Raw genomic sequence first — 18140 nt, 5'->3', positions numbered from 1 at the left:
CCATCCCTTCTCCCCTCCTTAACTTCCATCTTCAACCGCTCACTCTCCACTGGTTCCTTCCCCTCTGCCTTCAAACATGCCCATGTCTCTCCCATCCTAAAAAAACCCTCTCTTGACCCCACCTCACCTTCTAGTTATCGTCCCATATCCCTCCTACCATTCCTTTCCAAACTCCTTGAACAAGTTGTCTACACGCGCTGCCTAGAATTCCTCAACAACAACTCTCTCCTCGACCCCCTCCAGTCTGGCTTCCGTCCCCTTCATTCCACGGAAACTGCGCTCTCAAAGGTCACCAATGACCTCCTGCTTGCCAAATCCAACGGCTCCTACTCTGTCCTAATCCTCCTCGACCTCTCAGCTGCCTTTGACACTGTGGACCACCCCCTTCTCCTCAACACGCTATCCGACCTTGGCTTCACAGACTCCGTCCTCTCCTGGTTCTCCTCTTATCTCTCCGGTCGTTCTTTCTCAGTCTCTTTTGCAGGCTCCTCCTCCCCCTCCCATCCTCTTACTGTGGGGGTTCCCCAAGGTTCAGTGCTTGGTCCCCTTCTGTTCTCAATCTACACTCACTCCCTTGGTGACCTCATTCGCTCCCACGGCTTCAACTATCATCTCTACACTGATGACACCCAGATCTCCATCTCTGCCCCTGCTCTCTCCCCCTCCCTCCAGGCTCGCATCTCCTCCTGCCTTCAGGACATCTCCATCTGGATGTCCGCCCGCTACCTAAAGCTCAACATGTCGAAGACTGAGCTCCTTGTCTTCCCTCCCAAACCTTGTCCTCTCCCTGACTTTCCCATCTCTGTTGACGGCACTACCATCCTTCCCGTCTCACAAGCCCGCAACCTTGGTGTCATCCTCGACTCCGCTCTCTCATTCACCCCTCACATCCAAGCCGTCACCAAAACCTGCCGGTCTCAGCTCCGCAACATTGCCAAGATCCGCCCTTTCCTCTCCATCCAAACTGCTACCCTGCTCATTCAAGCTCTCATCCTATCCCGTCTGGACTACTGCACCAGCCTTCTCTCTGATCTCCCATCCTCGTGTCTCTCTCCACTTCAATCCATACTTCATGCTGCTGCCCGGATTATCTTTGTCCAGAAACGCTCTGAGCATATTACTCCCCTCCTCAAAAATCTCCAGTGGCTACCAATCAATCTGCGCATCAGGCAGAAACTCCTCACCCTGGGCTTCAAGGCTGTCCATCCATCACCTCGCCCCCTCCTACCTCATCTCCCTTCTCTCCTTCTACTGCCCAGCCCGCACCCTCCGCTCCTCTGCCGCTAATCTCCTCACCGTACCTCGTTCTCGCCTGTCCCGCCGTCGACCCCCGGCCCACGTCATCCCCCGGGCCTGGAATGCCCTCCCTCTGCCCCTCCGCCAAGCTAGCTCTCTTCCTCCCTTCAGGGCCCTGCTGAGAGCTCACCTCCTCCAGGAGGCCTTCCCAGACTGAGCCCCTTCCTTCCTCTCCCCCTCGTCCCCCTCTCCATCCCCCCATCTTACCTCCTTCCCTTCCCCACAGCACCTGTATATATGTATATATGGTTGTACATATTTATTACTCTATTTATTTATTTATTTATTTATTTTACTTGTACATTTCTATCCTATTTATTTTATTTTGTTGGTATGTTTGGTTCTGTTCTCTGTCTCCCCCTTTTAGACTGTGAGCCCACTGTTGGGTAGGGACTGTCTCTATGTGTTGCCAATTTGTACTTCCCAAGCGCTTAGTAAAGTGCTCTGCACATAGTAAGCGCTCAATAAATACGATTGATTGATTGATTGATTGATTGGTTTAAAGGAGTGTTACAAACAAATGAAGCTTCATGGAAGTGATTTTCACACAGCACCTCATAGTAGAGATTGGCTAGAGGCGGGGAAATCAGCAAGGAGGCCGACAGCAGTAGCTGTCCATAGCTTGTACATGTTAGCTGTTCTAGGAGAGGAAGAGGTGGCTCCAGGAGATGTTGTATAGGAAGAACAGGTGGAATTTCACAGTAGGTTGAATGTGAGAGCTGAAAGGCAGGTAGAGGGTTCAAGGATTTCACCAATGTTGCTGGCTACTAGAACATATTTGAGGGAGAAAAAATGTCTTAGCGTTCACGATATACCCCTTTATCAACCACAGTGGAAACCCCCGCGTTCAGGCCATTTTTTGCAGTTTATGTAATGTGGAAAATTTAGACTCGGAAGAGAGAAATTGCACATGATTAGTTAATTTTCAAGTTTTGGAGCTATTTTAAGACTTCTAAAAAATTGTTTTCACCAACCATCCTAGACCCCCCTACAAGATGACTACCCCATTATTCTGTGATGGTTTCATGAAAGCAGACCTGTTTGCATTTGTTAGGAATGAGTAATATAAGACGCAGCCTAAAGGAAGAGAGATGCTTGAGACTTAGAGTGTTATGTAAAATCTGTTGTGCTGCTCTTTTTAGTGTTACTGACTTTCCAGGAACTCCAGTCTTTCTGGCTGTTGTGATGAACTAGCATGTTCTGTAAAATTGAAAATTTTGAACCATCCATTGCCTAGTCGTTTGCGGGCATAGGAGGAGTTTCCATTGACGACTTCATCTTCCAGTTAACGCTAAGCTTTCCCCTCAAATCCGAACCAACCATCAGAACATATAGGGGCAGAGTCCTATTTTCTGAACATATCGAGCTTATTGTGGACTTCAAATCTAGATTGTCTTTGGACATCTCCAGGGTCGGTGGGGTGTTTGGTCTTTCAGCTTGTTCATCCAGCTTGTCCATACCGCAGGAGTGCCAGTGAGGGTGTTGGTTGTGTTGGATGAATTTGAAGAGACTGTTCGGCCAGTCGGAACGATACTAAAACCAAGTCAGCTAAGCAGATCTGATGGCGTTTCAGTGAAAAGAAAAAGCTCCCGTACTGTTACCTGGATTCTCGAGTCTAGACTCTCCACAGTAGTCATTTTCAAAAACCTGCTTGAGGAAATAAGTTGCCTGAGATTCTAATCCAGATGGGTTGGGAGGCAAACTCATTAATTACGTATATTGGGATCGCAAATGAGAGCTCATTTAAAATAGTGCTTCCAGACTGGATGAGTAAGTCACTTTTGGCTTGAAACTCTTTTTGATTAAGATTAATGTGACTTGTAAAGACAGTGAAATAAAATTCACTTCATTCCTTGTGAGAGCTAGGCCTTTTTCCTAAGATAAAGCTGAAGACTTTGATAATGCTGTACTATTTGATAGAGATTCAAATGTTTTGTTAGTCAAAAGTGCTCAATAGTAATTCATTCATTCATTCAATCATATTTATTGAGCGCTTACTATGTGCAGAGCACTGTACTAAGCGCTTGGGAAGTACAAGTTGGCAACATGTAGAAACAGTCCCTACCCAACAGTGGGCTCACAGTCTAGAAGGGGGAGACAGAGAACAAAACAAAACATATAAACCAGATAAAATAAATAGAATAAATATGTACAAATAAATTAAATAGAGTAATAAATAAGTACAAATATATACATATATACAGGTGCTGTGGGGAGGGGAAGGAGGTAAGGCGGGGGAGAGGAAGAAGGGGGCTCAGTCTGGGAAGGCCTCCAGAAGGAGGTGAGCTCTCAGTAGGGCTTTGAAGGGAGGAAGAGAGCTAGCCTGGTGGATGCGAGTATGTTTGGTTTTGTTCTCTGTCTCCCCCTTTTAGACTGTGAGCCCACTGTTGGGTAGGGACTGTCTCTGTATGTTGCCAATTTGTACTTCCCAAGCGCTTAGTACAGTGCTCTGCACATAGTAAGCGCTCAATAAATGCGATTGATGATGATGATGATGATGATGATGATGATGATGTGCGGAGGGAGGGCATTCCAGGCCAGGGGGAGGATGTGGGCTGGGGGTTGACGGTGGGACAGGCGAGAACGAGGCACGGTGAGGAGATTAGCGGCAGAGGAGCAGAGGGTACGGGCTCGAAAATTCGAAAAAGATCTGTGTAATCCATTCTTTTAGAAAGGAATAACTGATTTTGTTATGCAGTTTACTGTCCACCAATGTGTTATCGTATTTGACTTGTGTATGTTGTGTGTTTTTCTTCCCCCAGCTCTTCAGAGAAGTAAGAATAATGAAGATTTTAAACCATCCAAATATAGGTACTTTGTTTTCCTTTTAAATGTTTTTTGGATAAATGGATGCTTGCAAGTTGCATCAGAAAGCATCATATCTCACTTTGTGGGGTGGAAAGTTTTCCTAATAAAATATGGAAGTTACTGTGATGGCACTCACTGATTTTATGAAAAGGCCTTGGTGAGTGTCTGTTGCGTCTATCCATGACATTTCGTGTAAACCAGTTTTGATTCAAAATTCCTGGATTTTTCACAATAGACTCAATTTTTCCCCTCAGAATTTCTATTAAGCAAACTCTCAGGTAGGTGGAAAATTCAGGCACGTATTTATTTTGGATTACTGAGAGGGGAGATAGGGACACCTAGATCAGGAAGGATCCAGATGACCCTCCCTGCCAGCAACTAACACAGGTGAAAATCTGTGGGAAAAACATGTTATTTTCTAGGCAAACATTTTGGTTCAGAAACAGGCATCTATCTCCTCTCTTCCAAGTAGCTCTGAACTCAGAGCAGCAGAAAGCTAAAAAGACCCCACAACCCTACCCTCCCTAACTAAAAGGACAGCAGTGCAAGAGAGTTGAGAACAAGGCACCGCGAGTATGTTAGCTTGAGAGGAATTAATGAATAAACATATAAAGTAGGGTGTAGTGTGAAAAGAATGAGGTTAAATCTTGGGGGAGAGCCGATTGAGTGACTTAAAGCCAATGGTCAGGAATTTCTGTTTGGGACTGAAAGGAATGGGCAACCTGTAAAGGGGTGTTTGATGCACTTACACATGGAAGAATTGTGGTTTGAGTTGGGGGAAATCTTTCAGATGGATTGTCCTCTAGATATTACACAATAGTTTGGGGGAACATTCAGAAAACAAACAAAAGCCCTATTTATCCCTGTCATTTTGTGCTGTGTGCCAGCTATTTAGTGGCCCCTTCCAAAATAATATGAAAAATCCTTCCTTTTGGTTGCTTCCAAATCTTTTTGGACTTTAATTGCATTAATGTCACCCAATGAACTGTGTTACAAGTGTGTCCTGGGGTGAATGAATTGAACAGTTCAGTTAAAATGGAAAGTTCAAGTAGAGTTGTGCTTCCTTGCCCTCTCTTGCTCTAAAACTTTGTCAAAGCTGAATATCGTTCACACTCAAATTGAAGGTCTCCAAGGAAAAGGATGCTAACCTGTTTATGCTTTACAGCCACAAGTGAGTCTACTCTTGTCGATTGACAGTGGGAAAAACGGTCAAAGAGAAATTTTGCAGTTTTAATGGTTAGCAAAGTCCAGTTGTCCTATATGGGAGTTGTGTTCCTTGCAAAACCCACAAAAAAGAAAAACTCATATTGTAGTACAATCCATTTCTGAAACCGCACACCCGTGCACAGCTTGAAAAATATCACCCCGTTTAATTGTCAGGCCTTGTCATCCACTGTTGTGAACCTTTGAACAGGGATGTCTAGAATTTTCAGGTCTTGCAGTACTTCAGTCAGTGAGAACTATGGATTCCTCCTTAGGCCACTCCAATTAGTTACCGATAGGCTTTGCTGTTCTTGGCTTTCCGGTTTGTGGTTTTGCTTATTCATAGTGACCGATTTGGTTACCCATTTCATGGTTTCCTGCACAAGTGAACTGAAAAACCACAACCAACAATCCTGGTATGAACTGTTGTCAGGTTTCTACACTCACACGCTCAATATCACCTTGCCTCCTGAGGAAAAAGTGTCTCCCTGCTGTCCCTGTCAGAGGGCTTTGAATCCAGGGACATCAGAGACTCCAGATTCTGCCAGCAGCTGAAAACAGTAGCAGGCAAACAGATTGTTGTCTAGCCTTTTTAAAAAGATCTCCAAGGAGGGAAATGCCACACCTCACCGAGTGGCCCGTGCCAGTGTTCAATGAACGGAAACCAAGAAATCCTTACTTCTGTCTAACCAAACTCCTACTTTCGGGGCAGTCTAAATCCACTTCCAGAGGGACAATTGGTCAATATCCTCTTTGAAATATTCTTGAAGCCAGTTGTTTAACTAGCCGGGAACCAGCTTTACTGCAAGCTGAGCTGGCCCAGTTCCTTTCATCTTTCTTGCCCCGGGTCAAATTTCCACCCCTTTAATCATTTCTGCTGCTTTTCTCTGGACCCTTTTGAAACTGAGGGGCCCCAAACTGAACCACTGTATTCTGCTAAGTACCCCAGCAAGCCCAAAGTAGGATTGCTGCTCAGATCTATCATTCGTGCTCCATTGTCAGTAGCAAACTCCAGCATGCTGCGTGTACCCCAGAATCATATAAAAAAAAATTAGATTACTGCCTCATATTTATTTCGGGTCCCCCGTATCCCTTCCTTCCTCCAGCTTCCCCACTTCTAGAGCTATTTCTGCCTCGTCAGTCTTTCCCCATCTTTATCTATGATCTTTGTCCCTACAGAATGTGTGTGTACAGAGCAGTGTGGCCTAATGGATAGAGCACATGCCTAAGAGTCAGAAGGTCATGGGTTCTAATCCCGGCTCCGCCACTTATCTGCTGTGTGACCTTGGGCAAGACACAAGACTTCTGGGCCTGTTACCTCATCTGTAAAATGGGGATTAAGACTGTGAGCTGCATTTGAGACAGGGACTATATCCAACCTGATTACCTTGCATCCACCCCAGTGCTTAGAAGAGTGTTTGGCACATAGTAAGTGCCTAACAAATACCAGCATTATTATTGTTGTTACTTGATTGTCCATGTGTCTTGAGGAGGCTGTCAGTCCAGGTAATTGAAACAGTTGATGAATCCTTTCATTCCTACTCCCCTGCTGCCAATTCAGCCAGGCCCATTATGGACAGCCAGGGGGAGGTCAAAATGGCACTGTATTATAATAATAATAATAATGGTATTTGTTAAGCGCTTACTATGTGCAAAGCACTTTTCTAAGCGCTGGATGGTTCCCACTGCACAGAATCTAGTAGCTCCAGAATTATTCCTTCCCCCTCCGCATTTCACTGCCACGGGCAGCTTTTGAACTCCACCAGCCCACAGTAATCCCAGAGACTTTCAAACCATATGTGGTCCCCAAGACAGTATTTGTCCCTATTGGTGTGCCTTCATCTCGGTCAACTACCTGAGACCCAGCTCGGCAGCAGAAGGAAAAACTCAGTGGGTCAAGGAAGCAGCTGCAGGACGGCTGGACCGAGAAAGAAGCCACGGGGGAGCCTGATAAATGTGCAAGTCAACAACCCCGGGCTAGTCACCCGGTTCAGATAGCCCATGTGTGGAGCCCCGCAAGACTGCTGTCATTTACTTTTGAATAGAGTATTAGGTTTCTGAGCACAGATTACAATTTAATGGAAAGAAATTGCTGTTGGAATATTGCTTTGCCTAAGAAACCTGCAAAATTATAATGAAAAAGGAGATTCCTAAATCAGTTCAGGTATTGTTTCAGTTCTTTCTGTGTGTCCTGGGCATTTTGTTCAGACTACTGTTCTGTTTCTTGTATAATGGTAGGACCAAAAGAACCCAACAACTCAGAATTGAATTCTTCCATTACTACCTCACATTGCACACTGACCATGTAGATTAAATATCCGTGAAGTTGTTCTTGATCTTAGGTTATGGAATTTACAACAGCAAACAAGTTCTTTTCAAAGATATAATTCTGCATGCTTTTTTAAAAAAACCTCAATTTACATTGCAAGCAATTTCAGCATTATGAGGTGGGAATTGTGTAACTCTTTCAGAAGCCTGTTAAGATTTTCAATCCCTCAGATGACTAATTGAGACTTTTCAGAATCCTGTTGATTTTTGAGGTATAGAATTCCCTTGGGATTGAACCGCTTTGCTGAATCAGCCAGGCGTTATGGGCTGACAATAAGTCTAAAGAAAACTGAGGTAATGAATCCGCTTGTACCAGGGAAGTAGTACAACGCAACCAAAAATCTCACGAAAGCCAGAACCTCCATCGTGAGACTGCTAAACAGACGCGGGTGGCTGCAGGCCAAACTAAAGGCCTCCGGGGCGGTGGTACTATTAATCTGGGCGCAGAGCACTGTTTTGTGCACATAGAAGAATACACTCTCCAACTTTCTGTGGCTGTGAGACTTGGTCTCCCCAAAGAGGCCAATCTGACTCCTTAATAAGCATCACCTAAGGGTTACAGTCCAGTTCAGTCCTAGGGGGGCCCAGAAGGTCCATTGGCCTGGTCTTCGTGCTCAAAATGGCAGTAGGGTATGTGTGGGTGTTCAAATTTAGGCACTTTTAATTTATTGGCCCTTGACATCATTTTTTTTTATTATGACTAGCTGCCTCAAAAGCTGGAACCAGCCCAGGCCTCTCTGGACCTCTGTGGGGGCCTGGCCAAACTGAACATAAAATGGCAGGGCAGGATCATTCATTCAGTCGTATTTATTGAGCGCTTACTGTGTGCAGAGCACTCTATTAAGCGCTTGGGAAGTACAAGTTGGCAACACAGACGGTTCACAAACGTAAAAAGTGCTAAAACGAAGTAAACCTCAGAGCATTTAAGATGCACCCACCACAATAAACCAGTACCGGGTTGAAAAGGAGAATGGGTAGAAGCGAAATTGGGGAATCGAAAGCAAGGCAGGTGTAAGAGATGGTCTGTGGACACAGGAAAGTAAAACCTCAGATAATACTGCATCCCAGCTGAAAATTGGAAATCAGTTGCCTCAGGCCTGCAGTCAAGGAAGGAGTGGCTTATTTTGAGACAGGAAGGTAAAAGCAAAGATGCTGCAGCAGACATCAAGCATGTCAGCACAACAAAAGACAATTTTTGTTTGTGCACAGTGCAGTTGGGATTGTGGACTCCAAATTGGCCTTTTCAATGTGTCGTCTCTCTCTCTCTCTCTTTCCCTCTCTCTCTCTCTTTCTCTCTCTCACAAACACACACACACACACACACGAATATCACCATTAGTGGCATCTTCTGTAAGTACAAAAACAATATGCAAATTTACATAGTGCAATTTCACTAGACTGTAGTTGATAGCCCTTAAATTCTTGTGGAACATGGAGATTGTATTGTTTGCCTTATATGCGTAGACTTCTGCTCCCTCCCTTATCCCTCCAGTCAGTGGGAGGTCAGTTTGGGTGTAAAGCAGACATGTTTTGCCCTGATTGTTTAATGAAACCTCCCTTAGTCCTTCAAGTCCCCAGATTCTGGAGCATAAGGGTGAGCTGAGAAGGAAAGAACACCTTCCTGTTTCTGCTAAGTCCATCTCAGTTATAGGCAGATTTAAACAGTCAAGAGAAAGATGTAAGTTTAGAGAAACTAAAAAGGTAACCTCAGCACAGATACTGTCACACAAAACACATTAAGGCACACATACAGTTCATATTTAGTTTGAATTTGTAGAGTACATGAATTTCACATTGCTTTTCTCATTTTTTATCCTCCCACCAACATTTCTTATGTAAGGAGAGGCAGGTAGGAATTATTCCTCATCTTACAGCTATGGAAACTGAAGCCCAGAGAGGTATCACAGCAGTCAAGGGCCAGAGCTGGGATCCTGATCCAAGTACTCTAGCTTTTAGTCCCACTAGACCACGTTCCAGCTAAAGAAAAAATGGCACACAAGCACAAAGAAATACATCTAAGTAATATTTTCTCTTTTAGGTCGACTTTAGGTCGACTCATTCTTATATTTTTAAGTGTTTAGAATGCACTACCTGGAGAACCATGCCCTCTGATTTTCATTACTCAGTGAACTATATGACAAAGTTCTCCATATATTTTCCAAGAATTCAACCATGGCATTTTAATAATAATAATAGTAATAGTATATGTAAAGCACTTACAATGTGCCAAATACTGTACTAAGTGCTGGAATGAATGCGGGCAAATCAGGTTGGACTCTGTCCCTGTGCCATGTGGGGCCCACAGTCTCAATTGCCATTTTACCGGTGAGGTAACTGAGGCACAGAGAAGTGAAGTTATTTGCCCAAGGTCACCCAGCAGACATTTGGTGGAGTCGGAATTAGAACCTGTGACCCTCTGACTCGGAGGCCTGTGCTCTATCCACCATGCCATGCGGCTTCTCAATGGATTTTACTGTGGTTCCTAACCAAGTGGAAATGATTTTCTAGGCATTAAAATTGAAGCACCAAAATTTTAATCCCCTGGATAATTATCATTGTCAGGCCAAAATTTTCTATTTTGAAAGCAGTTGGGTTTATATTTTAATGACTGTAATATTCCCAGTTTGTTAATGATTGAGAATTGGGGTGCTTTCAGGGTTCATAGATTAGCATGCCAGTGAGAGCTGAGGAAATTAAAGCATTTCATTCTAAAGAATTGAAGCTGAATTTGGGGTAGTCGTGAAGGATGAATGACTTCATTGATTTTACTGGTTGTTAGGGAGCTTGTTTAATGAAACTAAATAAGGGAGCAAAGCATGTCAGGTTTCTTTTTTTCAGAGAAAACAAGCTATGGGTAGGTAAATTAGTGTTAGGTACATCACCTTACCTAGAATTATTGATGAGTAAGGCTTTATTCACAGGAGATTGGCCTGTTAGCTTAATAACCACCAAAGAAAAGCTGTAATGTCTGGCTTCTTACTTGATTATCTATTTATGCAAAAGACCTGTGTGTTTTGAAGTAGGAATAGCGCATAACTGTTGCTGGATGGAGTGAGCCTTTTTTTTTGTTTGTTTTATCACATCCACGTTAGGTCAGCCAACCAACACTGAAATCAGTGTTTCAGCTTGAAGCAAAAACGTAGGTCACCTCCATGTGCTCCTTTTTAACTTAAATATTTAATTTCACCTCTAAAGTATTCACCCAGTGCACTGTATTATTTTCAGAGCACTTAGGAGGCGGCAGCCATTTTAAAAGACTCCAAAAGCAAAAGCTCCTTGTGTACGCGTTACCGAATAGTCCTGCTGTTGGCAATGGAAAGAGCTCCACTCTGGGAATCTAGAGACCTGGGTTCAAGTCTCAGTTCTGTCGGCTGGGGTTTTGCCATCAGTGGTAAAGGTCTTTCCTCTGCACACTGTAAGCGCTCAATAAATACGATTGATTGATTTCCTCCAAGAACCACCTAGAGTATTCTGAGAGATGGGAAAGTGCAGCGGGAATCCTGAGGAATAGCCGACCCACTCACGAGGACAAAGAAGGCCACAGGAGCTCAGAGGCTGGGTTAAAGAGTGACACCATTAGCAGTACGGTACAGTCACTCCGGCCACAAATAGGTCATACATATCAATCAGTTGATCAATTGGTGGTGTTTATTGAGCACTTACAGTGTGCAGTGCACTGTACTATGTGCTTGGGAGAGAGAGTACACTACAGCAGAGTTGTTAGGCACATTCCTTGCCCACAAAGAGATTGCAAACTAGAAAGGGTGACCACGTTATGATGAATTGTAGCTATGAATATAAGTGTGGTGCCGGGGGTGGGTGAATATCAAGCGCTTAAATCTGTAAATATCTGTATTTTTTTATATTAATGTCTGTCTCCCCTTCTAGACTGCAGGCTCACTGAGGGCAGGGAATGTTACTCAGCTCTTTCGTATTTGCTGTCTTAATCGCTTAGCACAGTGCTCTTCACAGAGTAATTAGTCGTGCTCCAATGGAAAGAGCACGGGCTTGGGAGGCAGAGGTCATGGGTTCAAATCCCGGCTCTGCCGCTTGTCAGCTGTGTGACTTCGGGCAAGTCACTTAATCATCATCATCATCAATCGTATTTATTGAGCGCTTACTGTGTGCAGAGAACTGTACTAAGCGCTTGGGAAGTCCAAGTTGGCAACATCTAGAGACAGTCCCTACCCAACAGTGGGCTCACAGTCTAAAAGGGGAGACAGAGAACAAAACCAAACATACTAACAAAATAAAATAAATAGAAGAGATATGTGCAAGTAAAATAAATAAATAAATAAATAAAGTTATAATAAATAAATAAACTTAACTTCTCTATGCCTGTGACCTCATCTGTAAAATACGAATTAAGACTGTGAGCCCCACGTGGGACAACCTGATCACCTTGTATCCTCCCCAGCTCTTAGAACAGTGCTTTGCACATAGTAAGCACTTAACAAATGCCATCATTATTATTGTGCAGAGCACTGTAATAATAATAATGATGGCATTTGTTAGGCACTTACTATGTGCCAAGCACTGTTCTAAGCACTGGAATAATGGCATTTATTAAGCACTTACTATGTGCAAAGTCCTATTCTAAGCGCTGGGGAGGTTACAAGGTAATGAGTTTGTCCCACAGGGGGTTCACAGTCTTAATCCCCATTTTACAGATGAAGTTACTGAGGTCCAGAGAAGTTAAGTGACTTGCCCAAAGTCACACAGCTTACAATTGGCGGAGCTGGGATTTGAACCCATGACTTCTGACTCCAAAGCCTGTGCTCTTTCCACTGAGCCACGCTACTTGGGGGAGAATGAGTTCTCCCAAGTGAGTACATACAACGGAGTTAGCAGACATCGTCCCTCCCCACAACGAACTTGTAATAGGTTGATAAATACCTTAATTAATTCATTCAATAGTATTTATTGAGCACTTACTGTGTGCAGAGCACTGTACTAAGTGCCTATTGATTCTAAGGTACAGATTCAAGTGCATAGGCATTGCAGAAGGGAGAAGGAGTAGGGGAAATGAGGACTTAGGCGTCTGTTGGATATGAAGGGGGAGCCCTCTGTTGGGTAGGGACCGTCTCTGTATGTTGCAAACTTGTACTTCCCAAGCATTTAGTACAGTGCTCTGCACACAGTAAGCGCTCAATAAATGCGATTGAATGAATGAATGAGTTCCAGGCCAGAGGGAGGATCTGTGCAAGGTATCGGCATCGAGATAGACGAGATCAAGGTACGAGTCAGTCGGCATTTGATGTTTTTGCACATCAAAAACTTTAGCGTACACTTCCCATTGAGCTGCACCCCTTCCTTCCCTACTCACTTGTTACACACTGAGCTCCAGACCGATAGGGACGAGAGCGTGTGAATGGCACAGCGCAAGCCGCTATCACTGGAATCAAATCTTTCCATAATTTTCAGTACTGACATTACAGAACCGAGGTTCATTTGTCTTTCCGGATGGGAGACTTCATGATCAGAGTATCCCCCTTTGGAGCCGGGAAGAGCGAACGTGGTTTATTCTGCAAGAAATAAAGGTGTTTTTGCAGGATTGAAGTTTCCTTAAGGCATCTGTTCATCTGTTTTTAAGTTGCATAGAGGTGGTAGTTGAAGCTGTGGGAGTGAATGAGTTCTGCAGCGACTGGGTGGAGATGGAGAATTAGAAGGGACCCAAACAGTCCCTACTCAACGGGCTCACAGTCCTTTACTCTCATATTGTGAGTCTGTTTCCCCCAGCACTTAAGCTTGTTTTGGGCAAGGAATCAGTCTACCAGCCGTGTTACATTTTACTCACCCAAGTGCTTAGCACAGTGCTCTGCATACAATAAGTGCTCAATAAACAGGATTGATTGATATTTTGACAGTGCCGTGGTCGATACCGTTGACTCTGAGTCGTGAGGAGCCTGAAATTCTGCATCCTTAGCCACAGCACTCTGCTGATCTTCGTTTTTGTACTCATGTTGTCTTGGTGTTTGGTTTCATGTCTCCTTTATGTATTTGTCACCCTTGCCTTCTCCCCTTTCTATTTTTAGGTTGTGAAGCCCACCGAGGGGTAGGAACCATATCTAGTTCCCACCTGTTTAGTCCCGGCACTTAGTACTTAGTACTAAAAGTACTAAAAAAGTACTAAAAGTACTTAGTACTTTTCCTGGCACTTAGTACTGTGCTCTGCACACAATAAGCACTTAATAAATAATAGTAATATTAGTAAATTCTCACAGCAGGAGATTTAAATGGATTTTCAAAGCTGAAGAAAAATAGCAGACCTTGAGTTTACAGAAATATATTGAATTACTATTTCAGCAGAATTGGCGTCAAAAACTTGAGAAGCAGGTTGGCCTAGTGGCTTGAGCACGGGCTTGGGAATCAGAAGGTGCTGGGTTCTAAACCTGGTTCCCCCTCCTGTCTGCTGTGTGACCTTGGACAAGTAACATAACTTTTGGCAAGTCTGTTAACTTCTCTGTGCTTCAGTTACCTCACCTGTAAAATGGGGATTAAGACTGTGAGCCCCATGTGGGACATGGACTGTGTCCAACCTGATTACCTTGTATCTACTCCAGCGCTTAGAATAGTGCCTTTCACAGAGTAAGTGCTTGACAAATACCATTTTAAAAAGAAATAAAATGAAAAGAAGCTTGCTTTCAGAAAAAAACCTTAGCAAAAATATCGATCTCTTCCCCTAATTGTTTTTAAGATGGCACTAAGTATGGAACCTCTGTTCCCCAAAAAGCGTGAGCAAGGGGGAGGGGAAACTGCCAATGAACCAAGAATAGTGATGGATTGGAATTGATCCAAAATGGGTTTTTTCGTGATCTGCTAACGGTGTTGTGGAAAGTATTCACTTGAACAGAATAATGATAATGGTATTTGTTAGGCACTTTCTGTGTATCAAGCTCTGTTCCTATCACTGGAATAAATACAAGTTAATCGGGTCAGACACAGTCCCTGTCCCATGTGGGGCTCATCGGCCTATATGTGAGCATTTCTGGAACAATCAGGGAATATTCAGTACTTTTATTTTGACTTTGATTTTAATCATTTCAGTCACTGAAATATCTAGTAACAACCTCAAGGCACTTTTTAAAAACTGTTACCTAAAACTTCTTAAATCATTCATCTACCTGTGGGTCTCCTGAGTACTTGTCTAGCTGTACTATTCTTATTCTACTGTAGAGAAATCTTTAAATGGGAAAACATGTATACCATACGTAGGATCTAAAAATTGAAGAACCTCATGTTTTAGAAATATGAATTGAGGTGTGTGACCCTTCATATGGGCACGTCCACACCTTCAGTTGGAAATCATCATCATCATCAATCGTATTTATTGAGCGCTTACTATGTGCAGAGCACTGTACTAAGCACTCCCTACTGAGTAAAACTAATACAGAAATGGAGGTGCTTATTCTTTGGATTAATTGCATTTTCTTCTTTTTCTCCTTTTTTCCCCCCCAGTTAAGTTATTTGAAGTAATTGAAACTGAAAAAACACTGTACTTAATCATGGAATATGCAAGTGGAGGTGGGTACCTTTGTATTTTCTGTTTTCTTTTTCTTCCCTTTCAAGGGAACAGATAATTTCAGGTGGACCTTACAGTTGATTTTGCACAGTTTCATTTAATGTTTAAAACTGGTATAACTGCTGGGAGTTTTACACAGAACAAGACCCCTAGTGCAAAATTCCAGCCTCACCCTTGACATCCTGGAGATGGTTGCTTTAAAAACTTAGAAGCAGCAAGACGGAGTGGATAGAGCACAGGCCTGGGATTCAGAAGGTCATGGGTGCTCATCTTGGCTCCGTCACTTGTCTGCTGGGTGACCTTGGGACAGTCACTTCACTTCTCCGGGCCTCAGTTGCCTCATCTGTAAAATGGGGTTTGAGACTATGAGCCCCATGTTGGGCAGGGACCGTATCCAGCCCAATTTGCTTGTATCCACCCGTGCGCTTAGAACAGTGCCTGGCATGTAGTAAATGCTTAACCAGTGCCATAATTAAATTAATTAAAAGGTTTAGGCCTGTTGGAGGGCAGTGCCCTCACCGCCCTGAGTGCATCATCATCATCAACCGTATTTATTGAGCGCTTACTGTGTGCAGGGCACTGTACTAAGCGCTTGGGAAGTACAAGTTGGCAACATATAGAGACAGTCCCTACCCAAGAGTGGGCTCACAGTCTAAAAGGGGGAGACAGAGAACAAAACCAAACATACTCACAAAATAAAATAAATAGAATAGATATGTAAAATAAATAGAATAGATATGTAAATAGATAATAGATATGAGTGCAGTGCCCAGACCCCCTGCTGAGGGCACTGCCTGGGAATGCACTGCCCAGGCCCCTCCAGATTCATTGCTTGGGCTTCCCTGAGTGAAGTCAGTCAGTCAATGGTACTTATTGAGCGCTTACCATGTGTAGAGCACTGCACTAAGCACAACAACGTAGCAGACACGTTCCCTGTCCACTGAAGCAGCCGGGCCCTCTCAGTGTACTGCCCAGGAAAGCACTGCCCAGGCCTCACTGGGTGCGCTGCTCAGGCCCCCCGCAAATTGTACCTCCCAAGGCCTGCTGCTTGCATTCATTGATTCGTTCGTTCAGTCGTATTTATTGAGCGCTTACTGCCTGCAGAGCACTGTAGTAAGTGCTTGGGAGAGTACAATTCAAACTGTGAATTGTTTTAGACTGGGAGCCCACTGTTGGGTAGGGACTGTCTCTCTATATGTTGCCAATTTGTACTTCCCAAGCGCTTAGTACAGTGCTCTGCACATAGTAAGCGCTCAATAAATACGATTGATGATGATGATGATGAAAAGCTACAGACACAATCTCTGCTCATAACAAGCTCACAGTCTAGAGGGGGTGCACCGCCTATGGCCTGCCGGGTGCTCTGCCCAGGCTCCACCAGGCCCCAAGTGACTAGCAAGAGCAAGAGCAATTAATCCAAAGAATAAGCACCTCATTTTCTGCCTTTTCTGCTACAAGCCATCATTAAGCGTTTCTGTCCTGGCATGCCCCGTCAGGTTCTGTTTTAAAAGTTCTTTTTAAAACATTCCGGCCTGTATCCTAACAGGCAGGGAATATCTGGTTTCTTTAAAACAAAATATTTTTTAAAAAAAATCAGTGATCCCTAAATTTATTTTATTTTTTATTTTTTGGACATACCGCCTCATCCTTCGGTAGCATAGTCTCCTTTCTTAGTTGGATTCTAGTTGATGGTTTAATCCGTCTTGCCCCAGGCCAGTAACGGCTTGTGCCGGGAAATATTTAAGGATGGCGATATTTCGGTTTGCTACTTACATACTGCCCGAAGGAGGGGAAAGGTGTGGTTGAAGCAAGCAGGTAAGAAAAATAGTGAAGATTGGTTAATGATACTTCTGCTCGGCACATAGTAAGCGCTTAACAAATACCATCATTACTATTACCTTGTATCTACCCCAGTGGTTAGAACAGTGCTTGGCACATAGTAAGCACTTAACAAATACCACAGTTATTATTATTATACTGTTATTACTACTGCTGCTACCACTTGGCAAGGCAAACCCCAGTGCTTAGAACAGTGCTTGGCACATAGTAAGCACTTAACAAATACCACAATTATTATTAGTATTACTATTATTACTACTGCTGCTACCACTTGGCAAGGCAAGACTGACAAAAATGGGAATATAAGGTTGCTTATACTTGTTATGCCATTTAATGTCCCTATAGTGAAACCCAAGGATCTAATTGTATTGACGTTCTTTGTTCAGAAGGGTATTAAATTTCTATAGTGGATTGCTGGGTCCAGCCAGAAGCTTTATTACAGGAAGGTTTTAGATACAAAGAAGCTTATGAAGTTTTACTGCGTGAGCTAGATGAAAATTGCTCTCGTACTTATGTCTGCACAGTATTTGTGCCAATTTTGCCGTTTCTTACTCAAGCAGTTATATATGCATCATATTCAAACAGCCATTTCCCTCCAGAGGGCCTTGGAGAATTATTAGAATCAGAATGTTAATAAATGCTTCATGAGTAAACAGATTCTGCAGTACTGGCACGAAAGTTTCATATCTAAATGTACAGCATGCCTTTTGTATGAAACGTTTGGATTAGGAAAGAATGTTCTCAGAAATATAGTTCTGGTGATATTTTGAAAAATAGTACCACTTTAAAGCCCCATGTTTGCCAGTAACGAATAGTCATACGCTTTTAAAATCTCTTCATAACGATTCAGAAAATACTATCCAAATGTTACTCTGGAGAGCTGAAGGAGTACTTTAAAATGTTAATATTTTACCGACTTGGCAATTGAATTCATAATTTATCATAACCTAGATCACGTGAAGAGTATCTAACCCCTTGAAAAAGTACTGCTACCTGTACTTTAATAGGCAGAATATGCAAACTTTTTATTGTCATGAATAAAAGCAACACTGTGAAATGAACTACTCTGGGTAGCTCATATATAATTATTGAAGCCTAGAGAAAAGTCCTCCTCAGTCAGAGTAATGGATCATTCAGCCCAGGA

The 18140-nt window shown here is 43.3% G+C and overlaps 1 protein-coding gene across 3 annotated transcripts in view; it reads left to right on the top strand.

The window, feature by feature from the left end:
- MARK3 (microtubule affinity regulating kinase 3) overlaps window positions 1-18140 on the top strand; it is a 117802-nt gene that overhangs the window by 49926 nt on the left and 49736 nt on the right. For all 3 annotated transcript variants that reach the window (XM_038752872.1, XM_038752791.1, XM_038752710.1), the window contains exons 4-5: window positions 4059-4107; window positions 15094-15159. In XM_038752872.1, coding sequence (XP_038608800.1) covers window positions 4059-4107; window positions 15094-15159 — 115 coding nt within the window. The remainder of the gene's footprint in view (window positions 1-4058; window positions 4108-15093; window positions 15160-18140) is intronic.

This window comes from Tachyglossus aculeatus, chromosome 1 (genome assembly GCF_015852505.1).
Source record: "Tachyglossus aculeatus isolate mTacAcu1 chromosome 1, mTacAcu1.pri, whole genome shotgun sequence".
NCBI lineage: Eukaryota > Metazoa > Chordata > Mammalia > Monotremata > Tachyglossidae > Tachyglossus > Tachyglossus aculeatus.
This window is presented reverse-complemented; position numbering and strand designations above follow the sequence as displayed.